This window comes from Manis pentadactyla, chromosome 4 (assembly GCF_030020395.1).
Source record: "Manis pentadactyla isolate mManPen7 chromosome 4, mManPen7.hap1, whole genome shotgun sequence".
NCBI lineage: Eukaryota > Metazoa > Chordata > Mammalia > Pholidota > Manidae > Manis > Manis pentadactyla.
The window spans coordinates 152,295,441-152,309,283 of record NC_080022.1 but is presented as its reverse complement, the minus strand read 5'-3'; the positions used below and the strand labels follow the sequence as shown (position 1 = coordinate 152,309,283).

Below are 13,843 nucleotides of genomic sequence, written 5' to 3'. Positions count from 1 at the left end.
GGCTTGATTTCCTGCTGATCTGTTGGTCATTTGGAAATAAAAATCTTGGAGATTCTAATTTTTCCCTGAAACTCTGAATGGCTGAACTCACAGCCTCTCCCAGTCCCTTTAAGAAAAGGGGACAAGGGGATTCTGAGTATGTGTCTGGCTTGGGGCTTCCTTCAGAGCAGAGTTGTCCATAGTGCCATGCATAGGGAAACCCACCCTTGAGCGTCTGTTGATATGCAGATGTCCGAAAGCCAGATGCGATATTCTAGAAATATTACAATTTTACCCACAGGCCCTAATCGGGTATTGGTTGCAACCTGGGCAACTAATTTAGCATGCAGGCCCAGCCATAAACAACATACTAGAGGGCAGGAAGGATTACATCTTAAAAGATAAGATTGCATTTTAAAACCCAGAAGTTAAGAAGTAATATTCTTAACTCTTTAGCGAACAGATAGTGGCTCAACCCACCTTAGGGGCTGGGCAGGAGTCTTGTTTGATATGCTCCCAGACCAAGACTCCGGCATCTCAGGGAAAAATCAGAGTAGTAAATTCCTTAAGTTAATTTTAAATATTCAGGAACCACTTAACAAGACTGCACCCCCAACCTGTGGTCACATTCCTGAAAAATCCTTAAAAGGGGGAACTCCCAACCTTTCAGGGTGCTTGTGGGTAAAATTGTAGTATTTCCAAACATATTTCAGGCAAACAACAGTGAGAAGAAAGCAGGGATTGCAGTACTAATATCAGACAAAGTAGACTTCAAAACAAAGAAAGTAAGAAGAGATAAAGAAGGACACTACATAATGATAAAGGGCTCAGTCCAACAAGAGGATATAACCATTCTAAATATATATGCACCCAACACAGGAGCACCAGCATATGTGAAACAAATACTAACAGAACTAAAGGGGGAAATAGACTGCAATGCATTCATTCTAGGAGACTTCAACACACCACTCACCCCAAAGGATAGATCCACCGGGCAGAAAATAAGTAAGGACACGGAAGCACTGAACAACACAGTAGAGCAGATGGACCTAATAGACATCTATAGAACTCTACATCCCAAAGCAACAGAATATACATTCTTCTCAAGTGCACATGGAACATTCTCCAGAATAGACCACATACTAGGCCACAAAAAGAGCCTTAGTAAATTCCAAAAGATTGAAATCCTACCAACCAACTTTTCAGACCACAAAGGCATAAAACTAGAAATAAACTGTACAAAGAAAGCAAAAAGGCTCACAAACACATGGAGGCTTAACAACACGCTCCTAAGCAATCAGTGGATCAATGACCACATCAAAATAGAGATCCAGCAATATATGGAAACAAATAACAACAACACTAAGCCCCAACTTCTGTGGGACACAGCAAAAGCAGTCTTAAGAGGAAAGTATATAGCAATCCAAGCATATTTTAAAAAGGAAGAACAATCCCAAATGAATGGTCTAATGTCACAATTATCGAAATTGGAAAAAGAAGAACAAATGAGGCCTTAAGGTCAGCAGAAGGAGGGACATAATAAAGATCAGAGAAGAAATAAATAAAATTGAGAAGAATAAAACAATAGCAAAAATCAATGAAACCAAGAGCTGGTTCTTGTGAGAAAATAAACAAAATAGATAAGCCTCTAGCCAGACTTATTAAGAAGAAAAGAGAGTCAACACAAATCAACAGTATCAGAAACGAGAAAGGAAAAATCACTACAGACCACACAGAAATACAAAGAATTATTAGAGAATACTATGAAAACCTATATGCTAACAAGCTGGGAAACCTAGGAGAAATGGACAACTTCCTAGAAAAACACAACCTTCCAAGACTGACCCAGGAAGAAACAGAAAATCTAAACAGACCAACTACCAGCAACGAAATTGAAGAGGTAATCAAAAAACTACCAAAGAACAAAACCCCCGGGCCAGATGGATTTACCTCGGAATTTTATCAGACATACAGGGAAGACATAATACCCATTCTTAAAGTTTTCCAAAAAATAGAGGAGGAGGGGATACTCCCAAACTCATTCTATGAAGCTAACATCACCCTAATACCAAAACCAGGCAAAGACCCCACCAAAAAAGAAAACTACAGACCAATATCCCTGATGAACGTAGATGCAAAAATACTCAACAAAATATTAGCAAACCGAATTCAAAAATACATCAAAAGGATCGTACACCATGACCAAGTGGGATTCATCCCAGGGATGCAAGGATGGTACAACATTCGAAAGTCCATCAACATCATCCACCACATCAACAAAAGGAAAGACAAAAACCACATGATCATCTCCATAGATGCTGAAAAAGCATTTGACAAAGTTCAACATCCATTCATGATAAAAACTCTCAGCAAAATGGGAATAGAGGGCAAGTACCTCAACATAGTAAAGGCCATCTATGATAAACCCACAGCCAACATTTTACCGAACAGTGAGAAGCTGAAAGCATTTCCTCTGAGATCGGGAACTAGACAGGGATGCCCACTCTCCCCACTGTTATTTAACATAGTACTGGAGGTCCTAGCCACGGCAATCAGACAAAACAAAGAAATACAAGGAATCCAGATTGGTAAAGAAGAAGTTAAACTGTCACTATTTGCAGATGACATGATACTGTACATAAAAAACCCTAAAGACTCCACCCCAAAACTACTAGAACTGATATCGGAATACAGCAAAGTTGCAGGATACAAAATCAACACACAGAAATCTGTGGCTTTCCTATACACTAACAATGAACCAACAGAAAGAGAAATCAGGAAAACAACTCCATTCACAATTGCATCAAAAAAAATAAAATACCTAGGAATAAAGCTAACCAAAGAAGTGAAAGACTTATACTCTGAAAACTACAAGTCACTCTTAAGAGAAATTAAAGGGGACACTAACAGATGGAAACTCATCCCATGCTCGTGGCTAGGAAGAATTAATATTGTCAAAATGGCCATCCTGCCCAAAGCAATATACAGATTTGATGCAATCCCTATGAAACTACCAGCAACATTCTTCAATGAACTGGATCAAATAATTCAAAAATTCATATGGAACCACCAAAGACCCCGAATAGCCAAAGCAATCCTGAGAAAGAAGAATAAAGTAGGGGGGATCTCACTCCCCAACTTCAAGCTCTACTATAAAGCCATAGTAATCAAGACAATTTGGTACTGGCACAAGAACAGAGCCACAGACCAATGGAACAGACTAGAGAATCCAGACATTAACCCAGACATATATGGTCAATTAATATTTGATAAAGGAGCCATGGACATACAGTGGCGAAATGACAGTCTCTTCAACAGATGGTGCTGGCAAAACTGGACAGCTACATGTAGGGGAATGAAACTGGACCATTGTCTAACCCCATATACAAAAGTAAACTCAAAATGGATCAAAGACCTGAATGTAAGTCATGAAACCATTAAACTCTTGGAAGAAAACATAGGCACAAACCTCTTAGACATAAACATGAGTGACCTCTTCTTGAACATATCTCCCCGGGCAAGGAAAACAACAGCAAAAATGAACAAGTGGGACTATATTAAGCTGAAAAGCTTCTGTACAGCAAAAGACACCATCAATAGAACAAAAAGGAACCCTACAGTATGGGAGAATATCTTTGAAAATGACACATCCGATAAAGGCTTGACGTCCAGAATATATAAAGAGCTCACACGCCTCAACAAACAAAAAACAAATAACCCAATTAAAAAATGGGCAGAGGAACTGAACAGACAGTTCTCCAAAACAGAAATACAGATGGCCAACAGACACATGAAAAGATGCTCCACATCGCTAATTATCAGAGAAATGCAAATTAAAACTACAATGAGGTATCACCTCACACCAGTAAGGATGGCTGCCATCCAAAAGACAAACAACAACAAATGTTGGTGAGGCTGTGGAGAAAGGGGAACCCTCCTACACTGCTGGTGGGAATGTAAATTAGTTCAACCATTGTGGAAAGCAGTATGGAGGTACATCAAAATGCTCAAAACCGACTTACCATTTGACCCAGGAATTGCACTCCTAGGAATTTACCCTAAGAATGCAGCAATCAAGTTTGAGAAAGACCAATGCACCCCTATGTTTATCGCAGCACTATTTACAATAGCCAAGAATTGGAAGCAACCTAAATGTCCATCGATAGATGAATGGATAAAGAAGATGTGGTACATATACACAATGGAATACTACTCAGCCATAAGAAAAGGGCAAATCCAATCATTTGCAGCAACATGGATGGAGCTGGAGGGTATTATGCTCAGTGAAACAAGCCAAGCGGAGAAAGAGAAATACCAAATGATTTCACTTATCTGTGGAATATAAGAACAAAGGAAAAACTGAAGGAACAAAACAGCAGCAGAATCACAGAACTCAAGAATGGACTAACAGGTACCAAAGGGAAAGGGACTGGGGAGGATGGGTGGGTAGGGAGGGATAAGGGGAGGGGAGAAGTAGGGGGGTATTAAGATTAACATGCATGGGGGGGTAGGAGAAAAGGGAGGGCTGTACAACACAGAGAAGACAAGTAGTGATTCTACAACATTTTGCTATGCTAATGGACAGTGACTGTAAAGGGGTTTATAGGGGAGACCTGGTATAGGGGAGAGCCTAGTAAACATAATATTCATCATGTAAGTGTAGATTAGTGATACCAAAAACAAAAGAAACAAAAAAAAAAGGGCACTTCCTGTGTGGTAACCTCCAATGAGTTCTACACAAGAGTATAAAGGGCATATAAAAGTGTAGGCAAAGGGTCTGTTTGCGTTTATACAGAAAATCAAAGCCTAATTGGGCTACCCCGAAAATGAACTAAGATACGATATGAAAGAGAACTTCCAACATCAGCACTCTCTGGAAGACTCATGCCAGAAGATGATCATCAAAAAACCCCAACACAGATCCACGCACTGCTACAGCTGTAGATGCACTCATCCCACCAGCTCCTGGACTTGCCATGGGAATGAAGGAGATATCTAAGCTGGCCTGTGCATACAGTAAAATAACAAATGTGACTGGATCTATACTGTTGGAACTCAACCAAGAATTAGGAGAAGTGCAAATCTTAGTGCTCCAAAATCTTACAACTACAGACTATTTACTGTTAAAAGAACATAAGGGATGTGAACATTCCCCAGGAATGGGTTGTTTTAATTTGTCTGATTTCTCTCAGACTGTTCAAGTTCAGTTGGACAATATCCACCATATCATAGATAAGTTTTCACAAATGCCTAAGGTGCCTAACTGGTTTTCTTGGTTTCACTGGAGATGGCTGGTAATTACAGAAATGCTTTGGTTATGTAACTATACTCCTATTATGTTAATGTGTGTGCGCAATTTAAGTAATAGCTTAAAACCTATACATGCTGAAGTTACTCTACAAGAAGATATGTCAAAGAAATAATGAATCTTACCATGTTTTCTTCCGCCTGCTACTTCTATAGCTTTTCTTCTTCCTTCCTAATTACAACCCTTAAATAGAATTTGTGCCTCATATCAAATTTACCGAGTATCATAATTCTTCCAAGTGGTAAAGATACCTCAAGACAAATGCTGGGCATAGAAGCTACAGGGCATAAATATGCAAAGAAGTAAAAAGCTAACCATTTCAAACAATAAGGCTTCTCTCTCACTTACCAACTTTACATATCCCTGTATGGCCCCGGAAGATGACTGGTTAGCCAGAGACGGGTAAGATTCCTCAAGGGAGGAACAACCTAAGATAGGCACAGTCGCAGGGGGGCCATCAGGTGAGAAATTGGGGATCAACAGAGGTGAGGCTTAGAACCTCACCCCCCCCCTGTTCTGAGAGAAATCTTCTGCATACGTGGATGTTTTATTGCCCTTGTCTAGCTTGGATTAACACATAGTCTACAGGCACACACCTGATTATCTACATTTGCTCTCTTAACAACACTAAACTATGTTTTCTACCTTTATCTTGTATCTACCTACCACTTCAGCATTTTATTAAAAATAATAATAATAAAGAGAGAAATGTGTTATCCACATATAAATCAAGTATAAAAATCAAATGAGTATTCATATTTGAACTGTTTATAGTTCATAATGCATGAGCAAAACCAAAAGTTTCTGTGATGACTGCCCTTGTACTGTTCACCATGTAACTTATTCACTATGTAAGAATTTGTTCTCCATGTAAGAACTTGTTCGTTATGCTTCAGAAGATTGGAGACTGATGAAAATTAGGCTTGGGGTGGACTAATGATTGTGCATTGAGCATTGACTACCCTATACAGAATTTTAGTGTTGTTAACAACCATTTGATCAATAAATATGAGAGATGCCCTCACAACAACAACAACAAAAAAGTACACACTTCCAATTGTAAAATAAATAAGTAACCGGGATGTAATGTATAGCACAAGGAATATAGTCAAAATATTGTAACAACTTGGTATGGTGATAGCTGGTACCTAGAATTATCATGTATATAAATGTTGAATCACTGTGTTGTACACCTGAAACTAATGTAATGTAATACTGTGTGTCAACTACCCTTCAATAAAAAATAATTATCTAAAAAAAAAAAAATTGTAGTATTTCCAGAATCTCTCCTGGCTTTAGTACATCTGCATATCAATAGGCGATGAGCGGAGGAAAGAAATATGGCTTTAGGGCATTTGCATATCCTCCGGGGTGGAGAGAATATCAATTGATAATTACCTGGGCAACCGAGGGCATGTCTGAACCTGAGAGGTTAAGGAGAGGTGGCTGGCTGGCTTGCTGGCTTCTTTCGGAGCAGAGAAAGATGGCCCTTAACTGCAGTTTGCAAGCAATAAATGGGTTTTAAACTTTATTTCTCCCTTTGACTGATTTTGGTTTTTAGAGGTATTTTGCCCTGGGATTTCCTTTTCCCGGACTTACAACAGCGCTCCTCTCTCTGGGGTCACCCACACTAAGTGCATAACTAACTTTTTCAGCGCACCTCCCTCTGCGGTCGCCTGTACTTTCTATGTGTGAAGCCTTAAACTTTCACCAGCCTTTCAGGGTGCGTCTCCTCCCTAAGGTCTCCTGCATATTTTCTCTCTTTACGTTACTTCAAATGAAACTTTTACCCCGCTTCACTACTGTGACTCTGCCCTTCAATTCTTTGTTGCGGTGGGGACAAGAACCGAGGAAAACACATAATGCTGCCCCAACAACACCTGGACAGCATCCTGACCTGGTGGGCGCAACCGTTGGCTGTTTCAGACAGCTGCTTCTGGAGGATGGCTACTGACACCTTGTTGCTGCCAAAAAGCCCTTCACGGAGATCCTCTCCCCCAAGGGACGCTGCCAGCCTGTGTCACTCTCCATCACTCCATCTGTTTCTACGGAGATGTTGCGCTGGTTCTGACGTTGCCCGGCATCACCATGTTCCTCCATGACCGCCAGGGTCGTCTTTGGCATTGCTGGTGGCACCCACAATCCATTTTCCTCAGGACCCAGTTCACATAGTGATGAGGACAGAGAGGACACTGAACAAGGAGTAGGTGCAGCAGACGCCAATGAGGATGAAGACAAATTTGGCGAGGCAGTAGAGGTCTTGGCTTTTATAGTGGGCATTCTGGCTGCTGACAGAGGTCCCCAAAGCCAATGATACTGAATGCCACAAAGCAGTAGAGCAAGGCAAAGTAGCTCTACCCCGATTGAGGCGTACATGGCTAAGGCGCAGCAGACGCGGAGGAAAGTCACGCACAGGATCAGCATGACGTAGTACACGGAGGGTTTCCAGCCAGCCAAGCGATCCACCTCGCACTTGCCTGGGTTCTTCATGCGCTCCTGCGCAGCGGCGGAGGAAGCCGGGCAGCTCGTAGCGACTCCGGTTGCAGCGTGGCTGAGGTTGGCCAGGCGCTCCTCCCAGCGCTGCTCGGCTTGGCGCGCGTGTGCCTGCTCCAGGGCTGAGAAGAGGCAGCGCCGCCCAGCAGGAGTGTGTGCCATACTCCTTAAGATGGCCAGGGCTGCGGCTGCAGCCGCAATCCCCGCTGGCCGTGGCCAGGCCGCTAGGGACAACCTCGCGCCGGACAGCGGTGGCCGCGGGCTGACTGGCCCAGCCCCCCCTGGGAGGTCGGGGCCCGGCAGGGCACTAAGCCCAGCCCCGGGACGCCCGATGGCTGTCTTACCCAGGGCCGCTGGGCACTCTCACGCGGCCGCCTCGTAGACCGGCCCTGCAACGCCAGCTCCACCACGATCCTCTTTTTACGAAGCACGGCCGCAGTACTGCCTGAGCCTTGGCCGCGCATGCGCGGTGACTGAAGGATGGTGTCGGTACCTTTTGCGGTTGTCACTGGAAATGACCACTTTACGGGTGTGGGAGTGAGCTCTGGAACCACGACTCAGGTCTTGCGTGTGAGCTGGGCCAGGATAGAGAGGAGGATAGGGAAAGCGGCTCCTCTGGTGACCAGGACACCAGGAGTCCCGCCTTAGCCCTCACCCGCCTTGTAGTGTCCGCTGTGCGGAGTCTTTTTCTAGAGCGAACCTCGGCAATTCACTGGCCCTGGCAGATTTTTGAGAGGAAGCTATCAACAGCACGTGTTGCCGTCTAGTGCTTCTAAAGTCATAGGATTTCAGAGGAAAACACAATTGTTCATGAAATAAGTGTTTTGAGTTGTATGCTCTCCACAGTTACCTGGGGAATATGAGGGGATGGGCAGTCTTTCAGGACGGGAAATTTCATGTGCTGTACTTGGCGTGGGACCACCCCACAGCATTTTCTGTTCATAGTATTCTCCCAGTTCGGCCTTCTGTATTCAGTCCAAGTCTTCCTAAATGCTACAGTGGCCTGTCCTGGTTTCTATGCCATCATCAAGTTTTATCCAGCAAGGGCTGCCCACGAGCCCAAAAGGCATGTGATCAGAAGCAGCTTTTTGAGAAATCTCCAGTGTTGGTGGGTCCAATTCCTAGCTCCACTGGGATGAAGTGCTGAGTTCAATAATTCATAGGCTAGCATTTGCACAGCTCTCTGCTTTACAGAATGCTTTTAGCTCCATTGCTACACTGATCCTCTGGTTCTCCCTCCACCTTTTTTTTTTTTTAGATGAAGAAACTCGAACTTGGGGTGGTTAAGTAACTTACTTAAGGTTCATGACAAAAACTGGAAACTAGAAGTCAAACCCAAATATACTGGTGATACACCCCATGTCATTTTATGCTACCCCTTAAGAAATCTTCACAAGAGATGTCTTATGTTTAGTTTACTATTATGTGGATTTAAAATGTGTGAGCTTGACAAACTCTTTCATCAGTTGTGACATAAAGGAGGCTTCATAGTCATAATCATCACTCTCAAAGTGTCTATTCAGAACTACCTTCAGTTCCCAGAAAACAGTTAAAAAGTTCTTTAATACATTGTAGAAACCTTATTCCATATTGTGCCATCCAATTTCACTTTCCCAGAGCTCCAGAATTACATTTCATTATGCACCTCAATTCGACCACCAATTTCTTTATCAAGGACCATTTCAATTCCTTTAAATAAATGAGTGAGGCTTAGATTTCACAAACCTTTCACTTTATAATTGTATGATTCCATAAACCTACTCTGATTGGTCTTGATTTGGCTATTCACTACTGACCTGACTGCCTATACTACCCATATTCCTTTCCTCCTTGATTTAACCTTGATTAAATTTGGTGACTCTCCTCAGATGTGACTCCACTTCTGTACCCTGTTGAACACCCCTTCAATCCTGGCTCTGTTCCCTGTGACTGCAATGATTACCTGTTAGACAGTCTTTAATTTGAAGACTATGATCTGCTTGCTTCTATCCTGTGACAGTTTCACATAGCCACTCAGGTATTACAGATGGTATTGGAAAGATTACAAAACAATTATTCGGTATCAGTTATGAGTAATGAGCTTTCTTTCTTTCATTGGACCTTAAGATCATTTCATGAGGTTTAGGTTCTGAGATTTTCACAGCCTAAAGCCCATCACTGATAGAATGATGAAGGAATCTTCTACAAGTCAATATGTAGTTGAGAGGAGAGGGCATTCATATTAAATTTCTTAACACCGAGCCTTGGGTTACTATTCCCCCTACCCCACCCCCTGGAACTTGTTACTTAGTTTAATTATGTGTTCTTCTACACTTTGACAAGTATACATAGTTCCTGTCTTTTTTGCCTTTTATAAATACAGAAAAGAGAAATAAAGGAAAAGACCTAAGGCACCTGAGGGCGGTGGTTTGTTTTCAGTAGCATGAAGGAAAATGGTTGTCAGCAAGAACTGTCACATTATGATGACTTTAGGTCTATCTCTTACATCTTTAGGTTCATCTGGGCACCACACACAAGGCAATTCAACATCAGTCCCCTGCCCTAAACAGCTCCCGATGCCAAGAATTGGCACATTACTACTTCGGTTTCAATGAATGGTCAAAAAGGATCATCAAGGTTAACTTTGTAGATTTTCTTTGACTAGCCAGACTCCTCTTTCAGCATTAAAATCCTACACTGTAGAGAGAAGAATAAAACGGGATTGTGGGGAGGGGATGTGAGAGGCCTCTTAAGTAGAAGTATCTGAGCATTGGCCTGCCACCTAGAATTAATAATAATCCCAATGGCTTGGGTGGAAGTGTCCATAATTTTCTCCAGTATTTGTATGATATGTAATAACAAATGGTTATCTGTCTAGTAATTCATCTGCAAGTCTTACTTGCTTTTGGAGCTATAAGACACCTCAGTTGTCAGCTGGAATTGCTGGAACTGAGTCTTTATTTCTAATAAAACATTTTGAAGTCTGCACTGAGATCCCAGGGGAGGACTTTAATTCAAAATCCTAACGGCTTCAGCATCTTTCTGATTTTGAAGAAACAGATAATGAAGATACTGTGGCACCACTGCAGAAGCAAAGCCTGAAGTTCTGTGCTTTAGGCATGGTATCGCCAGGCCGTGAGTTCAGGAGTCCTGGAGTTGGTGTGGCTGAGGAGCCTTTGGATAAGCTGGAGGCAGGTCTGTTTCCAGAGTGTGGGGTTGCGGGGCGGGCAGGGGGAGGATCTCTCTCCTTTCTAAAACTCTTCTTTTCAGTACATCGTCAAGCCTTCCCCTTGCTAAGCTTAAAGGCCTGGGCAGAGTTTTTCTGTATTACAATACAGGTTTTTGTCTTAGACAATATCTGACAGAACCTTTAACTTTACAGTTTTAGAGCTCACTTCCTGCCGAGAAGATTAGGAGGAGGGACATAATTTTTGGTTAAGAATTTGCTCTGTGCTAAAGTAGACCTTCCAACAGAGATCTCTTGTACCCTTCAATTATCCCAGCAAAATCATTATCTAAAAAGTTAAATAAGCTGTGTAAATGTTTAGTCCTTTGCCTCCTGTGAAAGGGCCTTAACAAAATAAAGTCAGATACAGAAAGGATGTTGTATATTCGCTATCTATTCAAATATAGAAAGGACCTAGAAAGCATATTGCAGTTGATACTGTTTTTTTCCTAGAATCCATGGCCCTCAGGCTTAGAGTTTTAAGGCAGGGGTAGGGCTGTTAGCAAGTGGAGTGGGCATAGGCTCTTGGGGGTGATGCCTAGAGAGAGGCCAAATCATCTTGCACTACCACTAAACCTTTCTCACTGTGTGATTCCAGCCCTTGACACACAGGACAGTAAGGTCTGTAGGAGTGTCTTTTCAGCTTGTCCATTTGAAGTCTATGAGTGATGTGAGGTTTGAGCCACATTCCTGACTTGCATCTCCCTTCTGGTACGTCAGGAACTCCCAGAATGGGTTGGGGCAGTAACAATGTGCCCTGGCAGGATATACCTGCAGCAGAGGCATTCAACCATACTGTTGTGCTGAGCTTTCCCAAAATCACTAAGATAATGATCTAAGAATCATGGATGCGTTTTTATTTTTAGACATAATGGAATAAAAACCAATTTTTGTTCAGCTAGACATTTAAATCCATTTGTTTGGGTTGGATTTAGGGTCTTTATCATTGCTTATGAAAAGGAAGACAATCCAGAAGCTTGCTATTCAGAAGGCTATTTCAGATGCATTCCAGAAACTGCTGATTGTGGTTTTAGGGAAGATTTTTTGTTGCTGTTATTGTCCTTGAAGTACTTGAGTTTCAATGAGCAAATAAACTCATTTTGGAAACTTTATTGGATGAAAATAATGGATGTCTCAAACACTCCACATTCTTTCAGTCACCAAATACTTTGAGAGTGACAGTCCCAAGTTTCTTCTTTGGGGCATTTGTGAGAAAAATGACAGCAAACATTATTGTCTCTATTGTATACATGTCACACAGCAAGTAAGTATTTGACCCAGTTCTTCTTTCTCAATTGGTTGACACCAATAGTATAGTGTTTATAAGCTTTGGATCATGTGTTTGAGTGCTACCTCGGTCTCTTAGGTTTCTTATGCAATTTTAGGTTTTATAGCCAGAGAGATTTGAAGGTATTTAATATCTCTAAGCTGAAATTTCTTTATCTGAAAAAATAGGGTTAGTCATTCAGCTTACCTCATAGGAGATACTGTAACAGTAAATGAGATGATGAATGTAAAAAGCTCAGAAATGTGCCTGAAAGAAGCCACCTCTAACCCCTGCATTGTTCAAGGGTTAGCTGTATTTAACTCATGCCAAAGTTTGAGAAGTTTGTTTGTTTTGAAAGTTAGAAAGTAGAGAAAGAAAAGGTGGTTATGATCTGAGAAAAGTCTTTGAAGTGTTTCTGTGCAAAATAATATTCTAAATTCAATTTTTGAAAAAAACCAGTCAAGGATATTTCAAACTTATCCAAGTTTGGGCTCTAAGAAGTCTAGCTTCTTGTGAGAAACGGATTCAGTATTGACGCTAAAGATTTCAGAAACCTGATTGTAGATTCATTTCTACGTGAGGCCAGTTGGGAATCAACCCCACGTAAAAACCATTACTATGTACTAGACACTAGGAATAAGATGAAGCCCCTTCTGTCTTGGCGTTTACATGCTAGAGGTTGTATCAGACAAAACAAAAACTGAAATACAATAGATTATAAAAAGGGCGGTGAAGGAAGCAACTGGGTGCTGGTTACATTATTTCAAAAAAATCATTTAACCATTGCAAGTTAAACATCCTATGTATCTTCTCCATGTGTGCACACAGGGTAGACCTCGGAGAAGCAGTGGTGTTCTTGTAGGTTAGTGGCTGCGATGAGCCATTGTGGGATGGGAAGGGTTTCCCACACCAATGTAGAGGGCTATTTACTAGTCACTGAAAGAGGATTCAGACCCTCTTTCCCAGAATGGATTGGTCACCCCCCAGGGGCCCTTCCTATAGCAGTTTTGGAGTCATCACTGATTCAGTGGTAGTCCTCATGTAATAGAGTGGTGAATTAATAATCAGACATGGATATACTGAGAGTTTAAAGGAAATGGCAACATTTTAGAATGACTGTAAAGTGTATTTCCCTCTCCACCACCTTAACAGGTGTTTCTTTTGCAGGTAAGCTACTTTTCTTGAAAGCAGAATGTCTCAGACTTTAGCTTTGAAGAGGAAGAGTTGCCAGGACTGGACGAGCACTTTTGAATTTCCCATGATGCCAGACCCAGTGGCTTCCTGGGTAAACTCTGCACCACCTCCACCCTTACCCTTCTCTTAACCAACCCCCACTATCCCTGGGCTACCAGAAGCCAGGGCCACCCAGATGTGCAGCCCAAATCCTGTCTCTCTCACTGGGAAGGGGGATCTGGAGGGAGGTGTCTGTAGCCTTTGCTTGGGGAGGGGACGCTTGGACTCCATGATTTTGAGAAAGGACTTGCTCAGGTGGTGTGGAGCCGATCTCAGCCTGAGCCTAATGTGTCATAAATGAAGGGTGGGACTAGGCAGGGGAGGGGCACGCAGTTGCTAGGGATATGTGAGCATCAGA

General features: G+C 42.2%; 1 protein-coding gene across 1 annotated transcript; it reads left to right on the top strand.

Moving 5' to 3' along the window:
- The first annotated feature begins 8,585 nt into the window (after positions 1-8,585).
- On the top strand, positions 8,586-12,070 carry RDM1 (RAD52 motif containing 1). The gene is given in 6 exon segments (XM_057501230.1): positions 8,586-8,833; positions 8,836-8,888; positions 10,274-10,396; positions 10,765-10,954; positions 11,921-12,030; positions 12,032-12,070. Coding segments are annotated over 6 exon segments (672 nt in total). The 5' UTR covers positions 8,586-8,676.
- The last annotated feature ends 1,773 nt before the right edge of the window (positions 12,071-13,843 follow it).